Below are 18,713 nucleotides of genomic sequence, written 5' to 3'. Positions count from 1 at the left end.
ATCCACCCAGTTATTCTCGTGGCTGGAGAGAGACATGTTGTTGGTCCAGCGGGCCTACTCTTCGGTGGCCCCGCCTCAAGGTGGGCAGGCGGCCGCTGAAGCCCTGGGCCCTGCTACATTGCTCAACTGCTCCTGCTGCCAGGAGAGGCAGGTATCGCAGGTGCTGCTGGCGGTTTCCATGCGATCGTGGAAAAGCAGAAAAACTCAGCCCTCGATGTCTCTTCAACGACATGTGCTCCGGCAGTCAGAAGGGGCTCTGGGCCCCCAGAACAGTCTGCAGGGCCGTGGGAACAGGGTCCCTGTGCTTTCCTGTTTATTCCTGACAAGTCCCCGTCTCCTCTGTGCATGGCCCCCCCCGTCCCCCCAGTGTGCTTGGGGACGTGGTGTTTTTGTCTTTGTTTAGTTTTACTGACAGATAATTTAGGGTCACAACTTTGTTCTGGGGAAAGTGGTATTTAATGATGTTGTCCCATGACCCTTAAGAACAGCTCTGGCTCATTCTTTTTGAAAACCCTTTCCCTCCATTATTTGAGGGCAGGTTGGCCCTACAGTGGCCTGGTGGCTTGAGGAGACTGCTCTGTCTGTGCCTCCTCCAGGCCCTGCTTACAGGAGTGGCACCTGGGAAGGGGACGGGCTCTAGGTGGACGTGTCGACCTTCCCAGCTCGGCTCAGTCTGCTTGCTCTCACCGGAGCCCAGCTGAGGTGACGACAGGCTCTGAGGTGTCCCTCTGCGCTCTCCACAGGGTTCATGCTCATTGGGAGTGACGTGAAGCTGAACAGCCCCTCCTCGCTCATCGGCCAGGCCCTCACTGAGATCCTGCAGCACCCGGAGCGTGCACGGGACGCCCTGCGAGTGCTGCTGCACCTGGTAAGAGGGCCTGGGAGCTCTTCCTCCAGGCTTCCCCTGGAGCCAAAACCAGTTGGAGATGCGTGAGAAGGGAGAGGCTGAATGGTTTTCATAGCACCAGGGCACGTGAGCAGGTGGAGGGGACCCTGTCCCCAGGTGTCTGTGGGTCAAGCCAGTTGGTCCAGGCAGTGGGCACATCATGTGGTATCATACAGATGGCTACAGTAGTCCTCACCAAGACCCTGGGGGACGGGGCAGCCGAGGAGAGACCTGGAGCAGGGGCCCCCTCCACAACCATTTATGGGCCACGTGGCTTTGGGCAAGTTACCTTGGCTCTCTGAGCCTTGGTTTCCTTATCTAGAAGAGGGGATCAAACTTTAACTTTTCAAGGTTATTGCAACGATTAGAGGAAAGGTGAGTAGCTGGCACACAATAGGGTGGCAGTAGCCAATAGATGGTATTTTATAATCAGATGACACTGGCCTTCCCCTAAACTCAGTTGGAAGGAGTCCAAGCCTGACCTTGACCTTCATCAGCCCTGATCTCTGCAGGACTTGGGTGAGAGTACAAACAGAGGCCCCATGCACATTTAAGAATTACAAAGCCAAGAAACAGTGACATAGAACTTGTCCCACCCTTCCACCTTGATAACCTGGAAGGCAGGTTCAATACTTCAGAATGCTTAGTCTGCTCGGAGTTCTGTGCAAAGACCAGCCCAGTCCCAGCCCGGGGCCACACCACAGCCAGGCTCTTTCACTCCATGGGCACCTCATCGGACAGAGGTGCGCACGCGGGCAGGCTGGGGGAAGGGCTCCGCACAGGCCCTGGAGGTGAGCTGGAGGCTGGGTTCTAGGCAGCCACGTCCCCTCGGGTGGGCAAACTTACTGCCCCAGGGTGCTGGGGGCGGGAACCCTCTGTGCTCCCCTGGTGTTAGTTCAGACCCATGCGTTTCTCAAGCTTAGGGTGGCCTGAGCTTTTCTCGAGCCTGAAGAAGTCACCATGGGAACAAGTAAGAGAGCTCTAACCTGAAAACCTGCGGCAGCTCTCAGGCCAGCCCTCGGGCAGCCCAGCTGCCTTCTGCAGGGTGGATGTGCTCACGTGCTTTGGGGAGACTGACTCAAATAATTTTAACCTGTGCCCAAAAGCCACACAGAGCCCTTAAGTTGCTCAGCACTTCTCAGGTCCCTGTCACGTCCCGAGTGACCCTCTTTCCTGCACAAGCCCCCAGGCGGCCTTTCTTAGGCAACTGAACTGCCCGCTCCATTCGGCGTGCTTTTCCCAGGCCAGGCTGCGGGGCGAGAGGCAGGCCTCTCAGCTGCTCCCCATTTGGCCTTGAGGCTCCTCATGCACATTTACAGGTTTTCTTTCTTGGCTTCCTGTCTGGTGTGACTATAAGGGCCATGGGTCAAGTTCACCAACCCTTATCTCTGATTACCCTGGGTGCCACTTGACCCTTTGTGCAGCGTGTCTCCAAGGCCCTTCCAGTCCGATGGAGAGCCAGCTGGCTGGTCCTCTGCTCTGCCTGGGGACAGTCATTGTTTTGCTGCCTGTGGTGTCAACCCACAGCACCAGGATGTTGCTGTAAGGAAGGTGTCAGGTGACACCTTGGAATGACTTTCTTGTCCCTCCAGTGATGGTAAGGGCGTGTGCCCCAGGGCACGCAGTACATCAGGATGGAAGGAGGTTCTTTAGAGAGAGAAGCTGCCAGGGGAAGGCCCGAGGCTGTTGGGAGTTCTGTGGCGCGCCCATGGGCAGTGTTAACACAGTAGTTACGTGGTAGATTCAGCCCTTGTCCCAGGTGCTGGTTTAGGCCCTGGAAGGAAGGAGGGAACTTGATCTTGGAGCAGGCACGGGTTCCGGAGGCCAGTGCTGGGGGCGGTGAAAGATGAGTTGAAAGTACAGTGAAGAGGGTCATTGCCAGCCAAGGCCCCAGGATAGGCCCTGCTTGGTCTGTGAGGGTCTTGTAAGGCCTGAGGGTCTGATGGAAGCCAGTACATGGTTTGTCCCTGACAAGCCTGACTGGCTTGCAGACAAATCACTTCAGTATCTGTGGAGGAGAGCCTGGTGTGGGAGGAGGGAGGTTAGGGGGGAGGAACAGAACTTTTGTGGGTTGTGCCAGCCCTTGCTGGCTCTGATTATACCATCCCTCCCCTCTGTGCCCTCCCTTGCAAGAAGCCAGGCCGTGTCTAGTCCTCAGGCCCGGGTGCCCTGCGTCAGCTGCACCCACGGGGCTCTGTATTCCCCCAAAGCCACTCGGAGAGAAACCAGGGCTAGCCCCTGCGCGGAGCAGCGCCTCACTGCCCTTTCCCCTGCAGGTGGAGAAGTCCCTGCAGCGCATTCAGAACGGGCAGCGCAATGCCATGTACACGTCCCAGCAGAGTGTGGAGAACAAGGTCGGCGGCATCCCTGGCTGGCAGGCCCTCCTCACTGCCGTGGGCTTCCGGCTGGACCCCCCGGCCAGTGGCCTGCCGGCAGCCGTCTTCTTCCCAACTTCCGACCCCGGCGACCGGCTCCAGCAGTGCAGCAGCACCATCCAGTCGCTGCTGGGTAAGCCTTGGGCAGGGCAGAGCCAGAGGGACTGACTGACACAGGGGCTGGAGACCGTGGCTCCTGTGCTCAGGAGGACGTGGGATCCGAGCTGGGAAGGAGTGATCCAGTGTGCCGAGTCCCTCTGCTGGGACATGGCAGAGTCCCAGACACAGGCTTCTGATGTGGAGGAAACGGGTGCTCTTGGCTTATCCTTGGATTTGTAATGGCAAGGCATCCTCTGCCCTGGCTCTGCCTCCTCCTGGGTGACACGAGGTAATGCTGGGCCAACAGTAGCTGCTGTTAGTATTTAATTAGCAGCTTCTGCCTGACAGAGTGGTGCAGCATCCCCAGGGTGAAACAGGGTGCATCACTCAGAGGGGTGATGCAGCCTGAGTGACTAAGGGTCACGGGAGTGTGACCGTGCACCCGGAGGGCTGCAGCAGGGTCGGATGGCGCCTGCCCCACCTGCCTTTCTTGGAAACCATTCTCTCCTGAGTCAGACATGGACATACAGGTCTGGTTGTCCTGAAGGCCACTGATGCTGAACATTTTGGGCTTTTTCCCCTGGGAAGGCAGCAGGACTGTGGGTGCAGAGCTCCCTCTGGACTAACACCGGTCTCCTCCTCCTTGGTTTAGGTCTCCCCACCCCTGCCCTCCAAGCCCTCTGCAAGCTCATCACTGCCTCGGAGACAGGCGAGCAGCTCATCAGCCGGGTGAGTCGAGCCAGGGCTGCTGAGCTCAGGCCTGAGAGCTGTGCCGAGGAAAGAATGATTTGGCCCTGAATAGGAGCCTGCAAGCAGCACAGTCTCCTTGCCTGTGTGATTAGAAGGAAAAGGCAGACGCTGGGAGGAAGAAAATGGTAGAGATGGAGGGCACTGAGTCCCGAGTGCTCTAGGGCTTTGAGAGGACACTTAAGGGGCTGCTGTCACCTGTAGTGCCAGGGCTCTTCCTGACCTCTCCACCCACCAGTTTTTCCTGCTCACCGACACGTTGAAACAGCCAAGGTCCCTAAGCCAGCAGGTGCAGGGCGGGCCTGGCACAGGTGTTCCGGCACTTCCTCTCCGAGTTCGAACTCCACTTGAAACAGCAGCCACTACGGCACAGCAGTGACACAAACAGCTCTATTTCAAGATACCACTTAGCAGGTTTTTAAAAATGTGCTTTTAACAAAATGTAGATCTAACTCAGGCATTTGGAGGAGTCTAACTCTCAGCACTATGTAGGCCCTTCCCAACTTGGTCTCCGACCATCTGATCTTCCTACTGGCCTGTGCGGTCTGGCCGAAGCCCCAGCTGGCAGCCTTGTGCGGGAGGGCTTCCAGCGGGTGTAGCAACCCCTGAAGAGCGCAGCAGTTTTCTCTGGCCATCCTGAGTGTAACAATCTGAAAAAACAATACACACTATCATACATTTATCGGCAGATACCATTTCCAGCAGAAATGTTTCTGTGTGGAAATCAAGCTCCGGCACCTGGGATTAACCTCCGAAAATCTGAGTGGTGCTGGAGCCTCCCATGCCTGGGTGTGACGGAGCTCAGTGGTCTGGCTCCTTCTTGTTTCACACCGAGTGTGCTGTTCTGTCTGCTTGTGACGGTAGTCGGGAAGACACCTCCGGAATGGCGTGTACTGGATGACCCCATCCAGGTGGCCTGGAAGCCTGTGCCCCACAGAGAGTTAGAATTACACTTGCAGGGCAAGACTGAGACTCCAAAAAGCCAGCTGCGTAATTCCTTGCTTTTGGTGGCAGCACAGGGACTTTGTACCTGACGTCCTCCTGCCTGGCCCCAAGGAAGTGTCCCAGGCTGCCCACTGTGGCCGAGGTGGTGGACATTTCCCGAGTCACTCTGGAACTGCAGACTTTGGTTTACAGAGCGGCCCATTCACACCTGCTGTGCCCTCTCCCTACTTGAGTCTAGCCCGCCCTGCTCCTCTCCTGGCAAAGAAGGGCAGGGCCTGGCTGACCCGAGCCCCTTGACCCCGAGTGCTTCTGGCCTGGGTACAACTGCTCGTTCTCCTGTGTGTCCCTGCTGACTCTTGCTCCTCTCCCCTCCCGGTCCGAGCCGCGGGCCTGGTGTGGCGCTTCCTAAAGCAGCGGTCAGCTCGTGTTGCATAACAACCTGTGCTTGGATCTAAACTGTCTTCTCTCTCTCTCTTTCTTTCTTTTCCTTATAATCTGCTGGCCGAAGGCTGTTAAAAATATGGTTGGAATGGTGAGTACTACTTTAAGTAGCAACTATTGTCAGGTGAGCCCCTCAACCCACCCACCCCCGAGGTCCCCTTGGCATGCTCTGAGCTCGGTGCACAGGTGCTGTGCTGTTTCTCCGAGGCGCGTGCACATGCCAACATGCGCTCGGGCTGGGGTGGCCGGTGCCGCTGGCTCAGGCAGTCCCTCCCCTTCCTCTGCTCTGGCTCCCCTTTTCCTGCTCCACCCTCTTGTGCTCTTGATTTGACCTTTCAGCGCCATCAGCACAGCAGGGGCAGAAGCAGCTCAGAGCGAGCGACACTGTGAGCCCACACAAGGCTCCTGAGTAGTGTTCACAGAGCCGGAAGCCCGAAACACCACGGGCACTTCAGCAGGTTCTGTGGGTTTGCTGAGTGCCAAGTAACGCTCTAGAACACAGGTGGCAAACACAAGCTTGTTTGATCTGGCCCGGCACCTTGTTTCTCTACCCAGCGGCAGCGAGCGCTGAGCTCCCTGCCCCTAGTTAAGGAGCAGTTACACTTATACAGTCCTAAAATTACATTCAGCCCTTTGAAGGCAACCGCGAGGCTGATGTGGCCCCCAGTGAAAATGAGTTTGGCACCCCCGGTGTAGAATATAGCCCTGGATTCTTCTTAACTATTTACCTCAAATCATAAAGGTGATTTTAATTAAATAGAGGAGATGACCAGGCCTACAACCTACCTCTCTTCTAGGCCCAAGCCCTCTCTTGTGCTTGGTAGCTCCGTAGCGAGTGTGCTCGAGGGGAGATGTGCAGCTGGAAGCAGAACCCTCAGTGTGGGCTGACCTTTAACACCCCACAGCCCCCCCGAGCCTCCCACAAAGAGGACAACAGGCATGCAGGCGCTGGAAAGAGTTTCAGATGCTACACACATGTGAGGTCATTAGTGATGACAGGAAGAGGCGACGCAGGAGTAACTTAGGGACAAATCCTTGGCGGGCCGGAGGGGTAGAAGACGTTGGAAAGGAGTGAAGCTCACGCTGCTCCCCCTTGCTCAGCTCCACCAGGTGCTGGTCCAGCTGCAGGCCTGCGAGAAGGAGCAGGACTTCGCCTCGGCTCCCATCCAAGTCTCCATCAGCGTCCAGCTGTGGCGGCTCCCAGGATGTCACGAATTCTTGGCGGCTCTAGGTAGGGCAGACTTAACTGGTTTTTTTAGTTCCATTTTTTAAAAAATCTACTTTTCTCCTAATTTCTGTTGGGTAAGTTGGTAGACTCTTAGGGGTTTTCTATCTTCTCAGGTATTACTCAGAAATAGTTCACTCAAAGGTTCCAGTGCTTTAGTACAATTCCCAAGTGGCTCCCCAGCTTCGTCCCATCTCCCCTGTGGCCCCTATATTGTGATTTCATGTCTCTCATTTTCATATGAATCTGCTAAATTCAGTATTGTTGGGAGTCAGGCTGTGATTAAAAGCTGAACAGTCATAAAACAACGGTTTCAGTGTTGTTTTCTATCACTGTCTACTGGAAACTGGCAGAAAGGAATACTGTTGAAGCCACCTTAAACTTGACTGTAGGGACCTAGAACTGCACATGCAACACCCTCGTTCAGTCGAAGATGCTCCCTTTTCCTTTGTCAACCCTGTGGCTTGGCGCAGGCAGCTCCTGACGTGACTCCACAAGAGGCTGGAGGCTGCTCTCCCCCTGCACCACTGAGTGCCTGTGCGGCGTGCGTGGGAGCCACTTATACATTTATACTGAACCGCAGCTTCTCGCGCAGCTGCTGCGCGCCAGGCAGTGCTCCAGGCACTGGGCATGCAGCAGTGAGCTGGGGACAGGAGGCCCTGCGCCCTCAGTGGCGAAGGCGTAAGGACAGTAAAGACTGAACCTAAGGGAGGTGCAGGGAGCAGCTCCGGCAGGCCCGGGGGCCATGGGTTTTCAACCCGAGGGAATGGAGGGTCTGTGGAGACTGGCACAGCCTGAGTTCACTAATCATCAGACGTGGCAGGGCAGCAAGTCCTTTAAAAAGAGTTTTTCCTCTGCTTGTGAGGCCCAGATAGTCAGTGTTGGGCCATCTTTTCTAACCCACTTTGCAGATGACCTTCCCCACCCCACCTCAGTTAGAGCTGGCGCCCTTTGTTTCTGAAGGTAAACAAGGAAACCCACAACACTCCCACTGCCACATACCCTGTGAAGACCTCTGATGTCCTTTATGACTCATATCAGCTGCTTTCTTGTGGACTTAAAGCAGCGGTCTTGGTGTAAACACAGTGAATTTACATCTACGTAAACATAGTCAGCAGCGTGTGCAGCGGGAGTGAGAACGGCCAGGTCTATAGCCAGGATGGATCTCTTCTCAGCGGAGGGCTGGTCTTGGGCCAGTGGCCCAGGGGAGGTAAGACGAGAAAGCCAAGACCTTTCTTTATGAAGGAAACGCTCTTCCTCAAGCAGGACCTAAGCCTCCCTTGGGTGTGGGTGTGACGGGGTCAGCCCTCCTCACCTGTGAGCTGGATGCTTCGCTGTCCGCTGCCAGGTGTGTCACTGGCTCTCTCTTGCTCGGGCTGTGGGTAATTTTTGTTGATGTTCATCTACTTCTCTGTACTTTCCAAATCCCACTGATACTCGAGAGGTGAGCCGCTATGCACACGCTTATTTTCAAATCCTCGGACTGAGACTGGGGGGTGCGGGGGCGGAAGAAGCGTCTCTGTGGGCTGGGCAGCTGGAGGAGCAGCTCCCTCACTCCGAGGGCTCCGACACTCAGAGAGATGCCCCCTTCCGGCCCTCAGCAGTCAGCACGTGCCTGCCTGACCACCACAGGGCTGTGGGCTATTCAGAGGACTCGATTCTGTTGAAGCAACCAATTCAAATCATTTGGTAAAAGTAGAGGTTCTAACTAAGCTATTACATTTATATTGATTTGTTTTTAAATGCCGAGTTCCCTGAGACTTTCCTGTTGCTTTCAGGTACTGTCTATGAGTCAGAGGAAAATGCCCCGTAGTAACCAGAATGCTGAGTGGCTCCTTAAGGAAACCCAATTTCCAAAGGAATGATAGCCTCACACCACAGTCAGAATCCTTGCGCAGGAATAAAAGTATAGACACAAATTTCTCCTTTAGAGAACACTCTGCGTCATGAACGCACAGCATGCTGACGAAGGCAGCACTGTAAACGAGAGTCTTGCCCCTGCAACGCTGAGGGAAAGGGCCCGGTACCGCAGGAGCCTGCCTGTGGGCCCCCAGCACCGAGCACCAGCAGCGTTTCAGGCAGAGCTCAGTCATCTGCCTGGGAGGCCCAGTGAGGCTCTTCAGTGCTGAGGGCGCTTCAGGCCCTAAAGCCTTGCTCGGCAGGGCCTTTCTCTGGACACGGCCCCGCCTTGGTCACAGCGTGTTTGGCTCCTTCCTCCTGAGTTTTTCCTGGAGAGAGGTCCTGGATGCCTCCACAGCACCTCTTAAGAAGTCAAAGTGCTGGCACAACAGCCCACTAGCCAGCCTCTTGCTCCGCAGCTCACGCCCTTTGTTGTGTCCGCTCCAAGTCTCAGTAGAGCCCTTAGGTTTGGGGAGCAGCCCCTCCTGGGATCTGGCAGATGGGGTCTCTGCAGGGTGGTTCAGCCAAGACAGATTCTCCACCGCTGCAGAGAGCTTGCCCCCAAGCCCTCGGTGGCGGACACGGAGCACATGTGAGGACATCTTCCTTGCTCTTGAGAAGCTTCTACCTTCCCATGCACCAGCTTTAAATACTGGACTCAGTGCCAAAGGGAGTGGCCAGTTTTTGCCCTGGGCAGACTCCTTTAAGTGGACTGTTCTGCGACAGAATGGAGAAAACAAATGTTAATGAGCCTTTTCTAGTTCTGACCCTCAGCTCTCAAGAATGTAGCTAAGCAGGAAAGTGGCCAGTGCTCTGTGAAGGGACAGAGGGCAGCCCCAGGCAGGGCCCTTGCTGAGGGGCCTGCAGGGGTTCCCATGACACTGTATGAGGAGCATTACAGTTCTCACCCTTTTCAGAATATGGAGTCTTCCCTGAGGAAGCAGATGTTCATACTCTTTGTTCCTCCAGGTTTTGATCTCTGTGAAGTTGGTCAGGAGGAGGTAATCCTGAAAACCGGGAAACAAGCCAATCGAAGAACCATGCACTTTGCACTCCAGTCCCTGCTTGCCCTTTTTGGTAAGAGCTCTGTCCAGGGCCCCTGGGGCAGATGCCAGCACACCTGGCAACACTGTGGGAAGGGGAAAGAAAAACGTGTGTGTGTGTGTGTGTGTGTGTGAAGGACTGTTCAAGAACAGTAAACAAACACTTCCTACTCTCATGGAACTTACAGTTAAGGTACACATACATTAGCTGAGGTGCTGCGAAGTGCCGCTGAGAAAACAAGCCGAGTGTGCAAGGCTAGGAGGAGACAGGGCAGCCGAAGAGCAGACAGGACAGGGAGGAACCACTTGGGAGGCAGTTTTCGGAATCCGGGGGGGTACACCCGTCTTCTCAAAGGGCCAAGCTGGTTGGAGCGTGGAAACGAGATGCTGGCCCAGATGGTAGCCCCAGTTTGAAGGCAGAACCAACCAGATCTGCTGAAGAGTAATATGTGAGACAGAAAGAGAGGATCAAAGGCGAGACCCTGTTTTTTGGAAAAACTGCCAGAGGGACTACCTTTTGCTGAGTCTTGAAAGTGGCAGGAGATACGAGTTTGAGTTTCATTTTGGACATACTCAGTTTTGAAGTATCCATTAGACTTACGTAGGCAACTGGTTTTACGAGTCTGGAGGTCCAGGAGAGGCCATGGAGGACATACACGTGCAAACAGGTCTGAGGGAAAGAGGACCGAGTCCTGTGGGCATGCCGGGGTTCAAAGGTCACAAAGATGAGGAGGAGCCGCCAGTGAAGGCAGGGTGTGATCGGCCTTGCAGACTGAGCAGTGACCACTGATGTGGCAGCAGGGATGATGTCACTGGTGCCTTTGCAAGAACTGGGGAGGACAGAAGCCTGAGTGGGGCTGGTTAAGAGAAAGTGGGAGGAGAGGCGGTACAGGAGTGAGTGTAAATGACTCCAGAGGAGGCTGCTGGAATGTGCAGTGACAGGTTTGGGTCTAGCACAGGGGGCATCACAGATTGCTCGCAGGACCCTATGGTCTTGCAGGTCAGAGCAGGAGGCAGACATGGAGTCCCCGAGGGTGTTTTTGTCCTTATGTAAGAGTTCCTATTTCCAACAGAACTGTTTTTCAGGATAATAAGACGAATTCAAGTTGTCATGTGTAGCATTTGTATAATGCTTTCCTAGCTTCTGTACACATAAAGATGCACATGACTTTGAAAGAAAACTCAAAACCATACAGAATGCTAACTGCGCTCTGGACGCATGCGTTTTCTCTTAGATTCTACTGAACTGCCCAAGCGCCTCAGCCTTGACAGCTCGTCTTCCCTGGAGTCCCTGGCCTCGGCCCAGTCTGTCTCCAACGCCTTGCCCTTGGGCTACCAGCACCCCCCCTTCTCCCCCACTGGTGCAGACAGTATCGCCTCGGACGCCATCTCTGTGTACAGTCTGAGCTCCATCGCCTCCTCAATGAGCTTTGTCTCGAAGCCCGAGGGTGGGTCGGAAGGTGGGGGCCCCCGAGGACGGCAGGACTATGACAGGTCCAAGAATGCTTACCCACAGCGGTCCACCCTGCCTCGGAGCCAGCTGTCCCCCCAGACTCGCCCCGCAGGCAGCAAAGATGAAGAAGAATATGAAGGGTTTTCCATCATCAGCACTGAGCCTTTGGCAACCTACCAAGAAAACAGAAAGACACACTTCTCCCCAGATCACAAACAGCCCCGAGGAGGGACAGCTGGAGGTGTGAAAGTTTCAATGAGCTCCAAGGGGAGCATAAGCACTCCAAATTCTCCAGTTAAAATGACTCTGATTCCCAGCCCAAACTCACCCTTCCAGAAGGTTGGAAAACTAGCAAGTTCGGATACGGGGGAATCAGACCAGTCCAGCACAGAAACAGACAGTACCGTGAAGTCCCAAGAAGAAAGCAACCCAAAGCTTGATCCACAAGAGCTGGCCCAGAAGATCCTAGAAGAGACGCAAAGTCATCTGATTGCAGTGGAGCGTCTTCAGAGGGGTGGCAGTCAGACCAGCAAGAGTAATAACCCGGAAGATGGCATTTCCATGCCAAACAATGCTTCCGTCTTCAGAGCGTCAGAAACCAGTGCGTTTAGCAGGCCTAGCCTCTCGCATCAGAAGAGTCAGCCATCACCAGTTACTGTTAAACCAAAGCCCCCAGCCAGAAGCTCATCCCTGCCCAAGGTGAGTTCAGGATACAGCAGCCCTGCCCCCTCAGAGGCGTCCATCAAAGACAGCCCGAGCCAGCACAGTGGCCGGCCATCGCCTGGCTCTGACTCCCAGACTTCCCTGACCGACCAACCTCTCTTTAAACTGAAGTATCCCAGCTCTCCTTACAGTGCCCACATCTCCAAATCACCAAGGAACATGTCCCCAAGCTCAGGCCATCAGTCTCCTGCTGGTAGTGCACCATCCCCAGCTCTTTCCTATTCCTCAGCTGGTTCCGCTCGCTCCAGTCCAGCTGATGCTCCCGACATAGACAAACTGAAGATGGCAGCCATCGATGAAAAGGTGCAGGCCGTCCACAACCTGAAGATGTTCTGGCAGAGTGCGCCCCAGCACTCCGCAGGGCCGATGAGAATATTCCGGGGGAGCCCTGGAACGATGGCTTCCAGAAGAGATGTCCTCAGTCTGTTAAACCTGTCACCTCGGCACAACAAGAAGGAGGAAGGAGTAGACAAGCTTGAACTGAAGGAACTGTCTCTGCAACAGCGCGGAGAGACACCACAGAAAGGCCCTCCCAACGGGCACTGGCGCAGCGAGACCACCACGCTGAGCGTGCTGCCGACGCCCACCGGTCCCCCCGCTGCCGCTCCCACTCGCCCTCTGAGACTTCCTTCTGGAAATGGCTACAAGTTTCTGTCCCCAGGAAGATTTTTTCCTTCCTCCAAATGTTAAAGCATCTTTTGTGCCCAGTGACTCAGAGTGCAGCAGCCTGCAGAGAGGATCGCATCATTCACTTGGCCCGCTCCCCTGTCTGAGTGCAGTGCCCCGTGAAGCCACCAGCCACCTGACAGAGGCTGCACTCTCCAGGTGAGAGGCACCACCACGCCTGCCTGGACGCTGCACACACACACGCGTGCGCGCGTGCACGGCTGGTGGCTCCCCTGGGACTCCGGGTCAGATTCACCGAAAGCCAGGACTGCTGTGGGGTTGGTACAGGAGGCTCGTGGAATTTTCTACACATTTCACCAAATGTTTACCTTTAAACTCTCTGCTTCTCATCTTTGACATGATTATTCAACAGGATTTTTGTATAAAAATGGTCATGGTTCATCCTGGGTTGGGGAGAGGTGAGGGAGTGCGTATTTTGCTAAGAGGTATATATGCAGTACCTTTTATACACAGAAATGCAAATAGAGCTTTTTTTAGGCTTTCAGGTGCTGATTGGGGTGGGATATATAAAATATCTCTAACTTGAATTCTACATGAAAACGTTTTATTAGCCAAAAACAGAATAATGGTTTTAAAAAATGCCAATGATTTGTAATTGTAGAAATTTTGGTCTCATGATATTGTACCATCACAGTAACAATGCAATAATTCACATCGAAACAGCACTTCCATCCTGAACTCTGCTTCATCAAGTCTACAAATGTCCTTGGGGCCCACTGTCAACCAAACTTGAATTTTCTTAAAAAATTTATGTGACTCTTATCCAGGCATTTTAGAACTATGCAATTGTGATTTAAAATGCAACTTTGTGCTTTTAAAACATTAATGACCTTTTTTGTACACGGATAAACAACTTGGTTTTATTATCAATAGTACTTTGCATTTATAGCTATTATTTTTAAAAGCTCAAAAAGTTTTTTAAAATGGCAAATTTTGAATAGGCATCAGTAAGTAATTATCAAGCTTAAGGGTGGACAGACTGAAATTATTGTTTCCTTATAAGCAAAAAAAAAAAAAAAAAATCCTATGGCTACCTGGATTTAACCAGAATGTCGCCTTCCAGCTCCTATTCACCTTATTAGCTGCTCAGTTCTATTCTCTTTTCCTATCTCCAGGCCTTTAAAACCACTTCTGTTTGAAATCTGTTGCCAGGTTCCCACAACCCCAGCACCCCATGTCTGTGAGCTGCACAGCGACCCTCATCTTAGCTGTGACCGGGGTCCCTTGCTGCAGCGTCTGAAGGACAAGGCCCCCGCCCTCCCACGGAAGGCTTTAATGTCCACAGCCTGCGAAGCGGGGCCTTTGCTGGGATTCACATCCAAATGTCACTGAAAAGGGAAACAGACCCCTGAAAGTGCCATTAGAACAAACCAAGGTGGGCTTCCTGACAGCTGTGGCAGTGCGCTGGAGTGCTGAGCTGGGAGGAGACAGGAGAATAGTCCAGGGAGGCGTAACCATGAACATACTCAAGTGAAATGCTAAAAATCACATTAGTGCTAAGTTTAGTTAGAGAATTGAAAGAAGCCTCTCTTAGGTAATTCTAAAATTAAAAGCCTACCATCCTCACTGTGAGGGTATGTGTGTATCACACGAAGGTGGGCTTGGCCTGGGACACCTGCAGCCCACGGAGTGGACATGAGGGGCCTGGCAGGAAGGACACTAACATCAAGGTCCCCAGGTCGGGTGTTTAACCTTGGGTAGGATCTCACTTTATAAACCGACCACGTGCCCCGTTCCTCAGTGTACTCTGAGTATTTATTCAACTGTTTCTCTTCTCTGCTCTGTCATAGAGGTTTCTGCACTTAACCCGACAGCCATGCTGACAAAAGCAAACTAGAAGGATGTTCCATTCTAACCCTGACCTGGCACTGGAAGAGAAATACTTTATAAAGATGCAAGCAATTATAAGGTGGTCTTTATGTTAGTAGGGAAAGAATAAATGGTAATAAAAGTACTAGTGTAGTAAATAAAAGCCAAGTTTATAGCACTGTGCATTAGATAGCAAAATCAGGTCCTCAATAATGAAACTAAACCTCAAAGTAAATTTCTGAATCCTTATGCAGATAGTTGGGCTGTTCCTTCCTCAGCAAATCTCAGCCTCTTTCCCAAGTGCCAAGGAGCCCTGGAGGAAAGGCCCGGGGTCTGTGCTCCACCCGTGGGGGTGAGGGTGCTGCCCCGTTGGCCCACCTCTAGCATGCCCTCCACCCCCAGACCGCTTCCCATGGTTATCGAGCCAGCTAGGAGGACTCATGGACCCTAACCTGGTTTTAGCCCTACGTACATTGCTGTTCTACATTTTCATTGTTGAAAAGCCAAATGGTATGTGTTTTTCTTCTGTTGTTGTTCTAGCTGTAAGCTTCAATGAAGGAAAGCTAAGATGATGAAATAATAGGACCAAACTAAAAATCACTGTAGAGTCGTGGCTTCTCTATGTTTACTGTCAGTCTTGGTGTTTTCTCTCTGAGTGAAATGGATGTGAAACGAGAGTGAATTTTTCAGGCTTCACTGAAAAAGTATGCACTTAAAAATTATGTGAAATTGTATAATTCACAGATTTCTTTGTACAGATCAGAAGTTAGCAAACTACACAACCCACAGGCTAAATCAGGTCGGAGGCCTGGATTTTTACAGTCATGAGTAGGAATGGGTTTTACATCTTTAAATAGCTACCTAATTACCTACTGATATCCTTGATTTTTGTCTCTTGGCCCACAAAGCCTAAAATACCTAAATACCTGGCCTTTTAAGAAAGTTTGCTAATTCCTGGTATAGGTAACAGAAAATACAATTAGAATAGTGTGTTGTTTCTACAGTCTAGGGGAAGCGAGTTTCAGGTTGTGGACAAAATCGATCGAGTGCAGGAGAACCCTAAGCCGCATGGATGGAAGCAAACGGCTCTGCAGTCACTGGCTCTCTGTCCACTTTGGAAGGAGTCAATGGATGTGGGTAAACTTTACAAAAATATTTTTTCTTCTCCATATGCAGATACCTTTGGATACAATTTTCCACAGCTCAGAAAACTGAACGCCCTGCCCCTATTGTACTCCATCACATGTGAACACATTGAACATAAGCAATAAAATCTCCCTTTCCCAGAAAGCTTAGTATGACCACAAAGCAAGGCAGTAGTAGACTCTGCCTTAATTCTTAGCAGTGAATGACTCGACTATTTCGCCAATTTTAACTAAGTCAAAATACCAAGACACAATTAGCTACTAAAATTTACATTATGATCCACATCAGTGTGTGGTAAAATGAAGAAGTTCTTACCTTCATCCCCTTGGAAAAAAATCATGGTTCACACTGACACTTGCTGGGGTCTCAGCAGGAGACCAGGTGCTGTACACACTGTCCCTACCCCGACCTTGTCTGTCCCAGTAACTCTCAGTAGGTGGTCACTGTAGCCAGTCTCCAGTATGGTGCCTGCCTGTCCCACCACACCCTAACACAAGAAGAACTGTCACTTTGTTAGCTTCAGTTCAGGTTGGAAAAAATACCATGCAATAATCTGGTTTGCTTTTCATAAGTAGGCAGAAAGTGAACATTGTATAATATTTGATCACATATTTTGTTGTTTTATCTAAAATGATTGTACATGTGGTTTGTGAACTGGGCCTTGTTTGTGCCAGACCCTTCAAAGATGTTCCACATAAGGACCATCTGACATGTGCGGTCACCCGTCCCTCGGACCCTTTCCCCACCTGGCACTCACACCCCTTATATGCAGTGTTAGCCATCTTTGGCCTATGTGGACATTTTTGTAAATTACAGTTTCCAGATGGCATTAAACTTTTTATATTATGAAATTTATGTAAAAAGAACTTCATATTTTTATTGAGATTGCTAAGGCACTTGGCCTTCCTTTGTGATTTCAGTGTCTATTAAAGCATGAGTTCCCTCCGTTTTAAGTGCTGAATCTGAATTGCTTTCTGTACACATCCCACACTCTCTAGCTTTCTTTGCAGTGCACAGAGTGGCCCCGTGTCATTAATGAGCATGCGTCTCTGTGCGGAGTTTCATCCCTGTAGACACATTGGACCCTCACACTTGCCGGGAGGAGAGCTCGAGAGAGCACACAGCACAGCCCACCTGAAAGCAGGCTACCCCAGCTCCAGGGCACCAGGTACCTGTTGGTGGTTTGCTACTTGGATACTAAATGCTTCTGATCTTCCATGAGAGAGTTGGAGGACCAGATAATTCTACATTTGTGTAAGTTTTTAGACAAAACAAAACACAGTTCATTATCACCAGATCTCTGTATGTGAAGAAACTTCCAAGGAAAGTATTTCAGGAAAAAGGAAAACAGTCCTACATGTAAAAGTCTGAGAAACATGAAGGAATAGTGAACAAACTAGGTAAATGTGAGTAAATCGAAACAAATACTGATTGTATAAAAAGTAATGTTTCACTTGGGCAGCAACATAAAATTGAAATACTAAACGATAATATGTAAAACAAGGAAGTTAAAGTGTTCTAAGTTGTTTGGGAAGAGAGGTAGATTACTTTTAGAGTAAATTAAATAAATATACATGATTACCCATAAAAGTAGAAATAGAGGGTTATACTCACAAATTAGTTGGGAGATACGAGAAATAAATAAATTTTAAAAAACTTAATTGATCTAAAGGAATAGGAAAAAAGAGGTTACAACAAAAATTATTTTTAAAGCGAGACAAATATAAAATAAGGTGGAAGAAATAAAAAATGCCAGTAATCATTATGTCAGCAAGCTAAACAATTAGATGATGGCAACATGCCACACGCTCTTTAAGAAACTATATGCAGTTTGGAAAAAACCCAAAAACTACAAATGCATTAGGCCCAAATGATCGACAATAAAGGATTAGCAAGACAGATATTAAAGTAAAAGGAACTAACAAAAAGAAAGAGGATTCATAGTCTAATATTTAAAAAATACTTGGCAGGAAGACAAAATTCTAAATTTGTATGCAGCTAACCATACAGCTTCAAAATTCATAAAATAAAAATTGGCAGAACTACAAGTCTGGAAAACTACACTAGCATAATGGGAGACTCTACACTCCACTCTCGATAAATGATAGATGAAGCAGATAAAAGTTTAGGAAGGGCATGGCAGGTTTGAACACATTCAGCAAACAGGGTTACGAATGACGAGAACCTGGTCCCCGGCCGTGAACCCACACTCTTCACGAGCACCCAGGGAACACTGGATGACAACAGGCCTTGCACAGGCCACAGAGCGAGTCTCACCAGGCACTGAGGAATCCGCGTCCCTGCCACCATTTCTGCTTCCTTGCTACTTTCTGGACGTGCACATCTAGTATGTAATAGTTTAAGAATAAAATGAATCCAAAATTCCGTAAAAGCTGATGGGATGCAGTCAGTGTCATTTTACAGAAAAAAATGTATGTCCCTAAATGTTTATATTCAAGGGTAATAATACTCAAAACACATAACTGTCTGAGGCCCCACCATGGGCTGCCCACCCTAAGCAGCCAGTCCTGTGGCACTCGGGCACTGGTGTATATTAGGAGAAACTCATAACCACCGAGCCTGGTGACAAATCCAGGGAGTCAGTGAAGTAGCAAACAGAGAAAAAAGGAAAACTTTTTCCACCTTTTTCATCTCATGGCCCACACAAACTAATTACTAAACATCTGTGGCACACCCAAAACTATTTTTTTTGCCAATCTCACAAAAAATAGGTGTAATTTTGACTCATTCACACCGGATGGCTATTGTTGAACAGCTGTCACTTTTTTACTTGCCCATCTAAGGGAAAAGGTCCATGCCCCCAACTACATCATCAGGCATTACAAGTTTCAAAACTTCTTGTGGCATACCAGTGGAAAATTGCTGATAAATGTGTGTGTATACACACACATTTTTTTTTTTTGCTTAATCCCTTCACCTCCCAACCACCATCCCTTCAGACAGCTGTCAGTCTGTTCTATATATCTATGCTTCTGTTTCTATTTTGTTATTTAGTTCACTAGATGCCACATATAAGTGAGATCACATGGTATTTGTCTTTCTCTGACTGGTTATTTCATTCACATAGCATAATATTTTCCAGGTCCATCCATGCTGTTGCAAAAGGTAAGATTTCCTTCTAAAATGTTTATGGCTGAGTAGTATTCCACTGTGTAAAATGTACTATAGCTTTTTATCCACTCATCTATTAATGGGCCCTTGGACTGTTGTCAAC

The 18,713-nt window shown here is 50.6% G+C and overlaps 1 protein-coding gene and 1 long non-coding RNA gene across 4 annotated transcripts in view; one reads left to right on the top strand and one right to left on the bottom strand.

Moving 5' to 3' along the window:
• The window catches only part of TTC28 (tetratricopeptide repeat domain 28), a 558,547-nt gene extending 542,120 nt beyond the window's left edge, over positions 1-16,427 (top strand). For 2 of the 3 annotated variants that reach the window (XM_036014251.1, XM_036014253.1), the window contains 7 exons: positions 744-868; positions 3,163-3,394; positions 4,013-4,089; positions 5,561-5,584; positions 6,595-6,724; positions 9,587-9,694; positions 10,896-16,427. In XM_036014251.1, the coding sequence (XP_035870144.1) occupies positions 744-868; positions 3,163-3,394; positions 4,013-4,089; positions 5,561-5,584; positions 6,595-6,724; positions 9,587-9,694; positions 10,896-12,526 (2,327 nt within the window). In that variant the 3' untranslated portion in view covers positions 12,527-16,427. The remainder of the gene's footprint in view (positions 1-743; positions 869-3,162; positions 3,395-4,012; positions 4,090-5,560; positions 5,585-6,594; positions 6,725-9,586; positions 9,695-10,895) is intronic. The other variant, XM_036014252.1, reaches the window with a different exon arrangement.
• Positions 4,480-11,287, bottom strand: LOC118497956. Its single transcript, XR_004900475.1, has 2 exons — positions 11,171-11,287; positions 4,480-4,757 (listed from the first exon to the last, which is right to left on the bottom strand). It is a non-coding gene; the product is annotated as an uncharacterized LOC118497956 (long non-coding RNA).
• Positions 16,428-18,713: the final 2,286 nt, after the last annotated feature.

This window comes from Phyllostomus discolor, chromosome 13 (genome assembly GCF_004126475.2).
Source record: "Phyllostomus discolor isolate MPI-MPIP mPhyDis1 chromosome 13, mPhyDis1.pri.v3, whole genome shotgun sequence".
Classification (NCBI taxonomy): Eukaryota; Metazoa; Chordata; class Mammalia; order Chiroptera; family Phyllostomidae; genus Phyllostomus; species Phyllostomus discolor.
The sequence above is the reverse complement of the archived record's forward strand: the minus strand, read 5'-3'. Positions and strand labels throughout refer to the sequence as shown.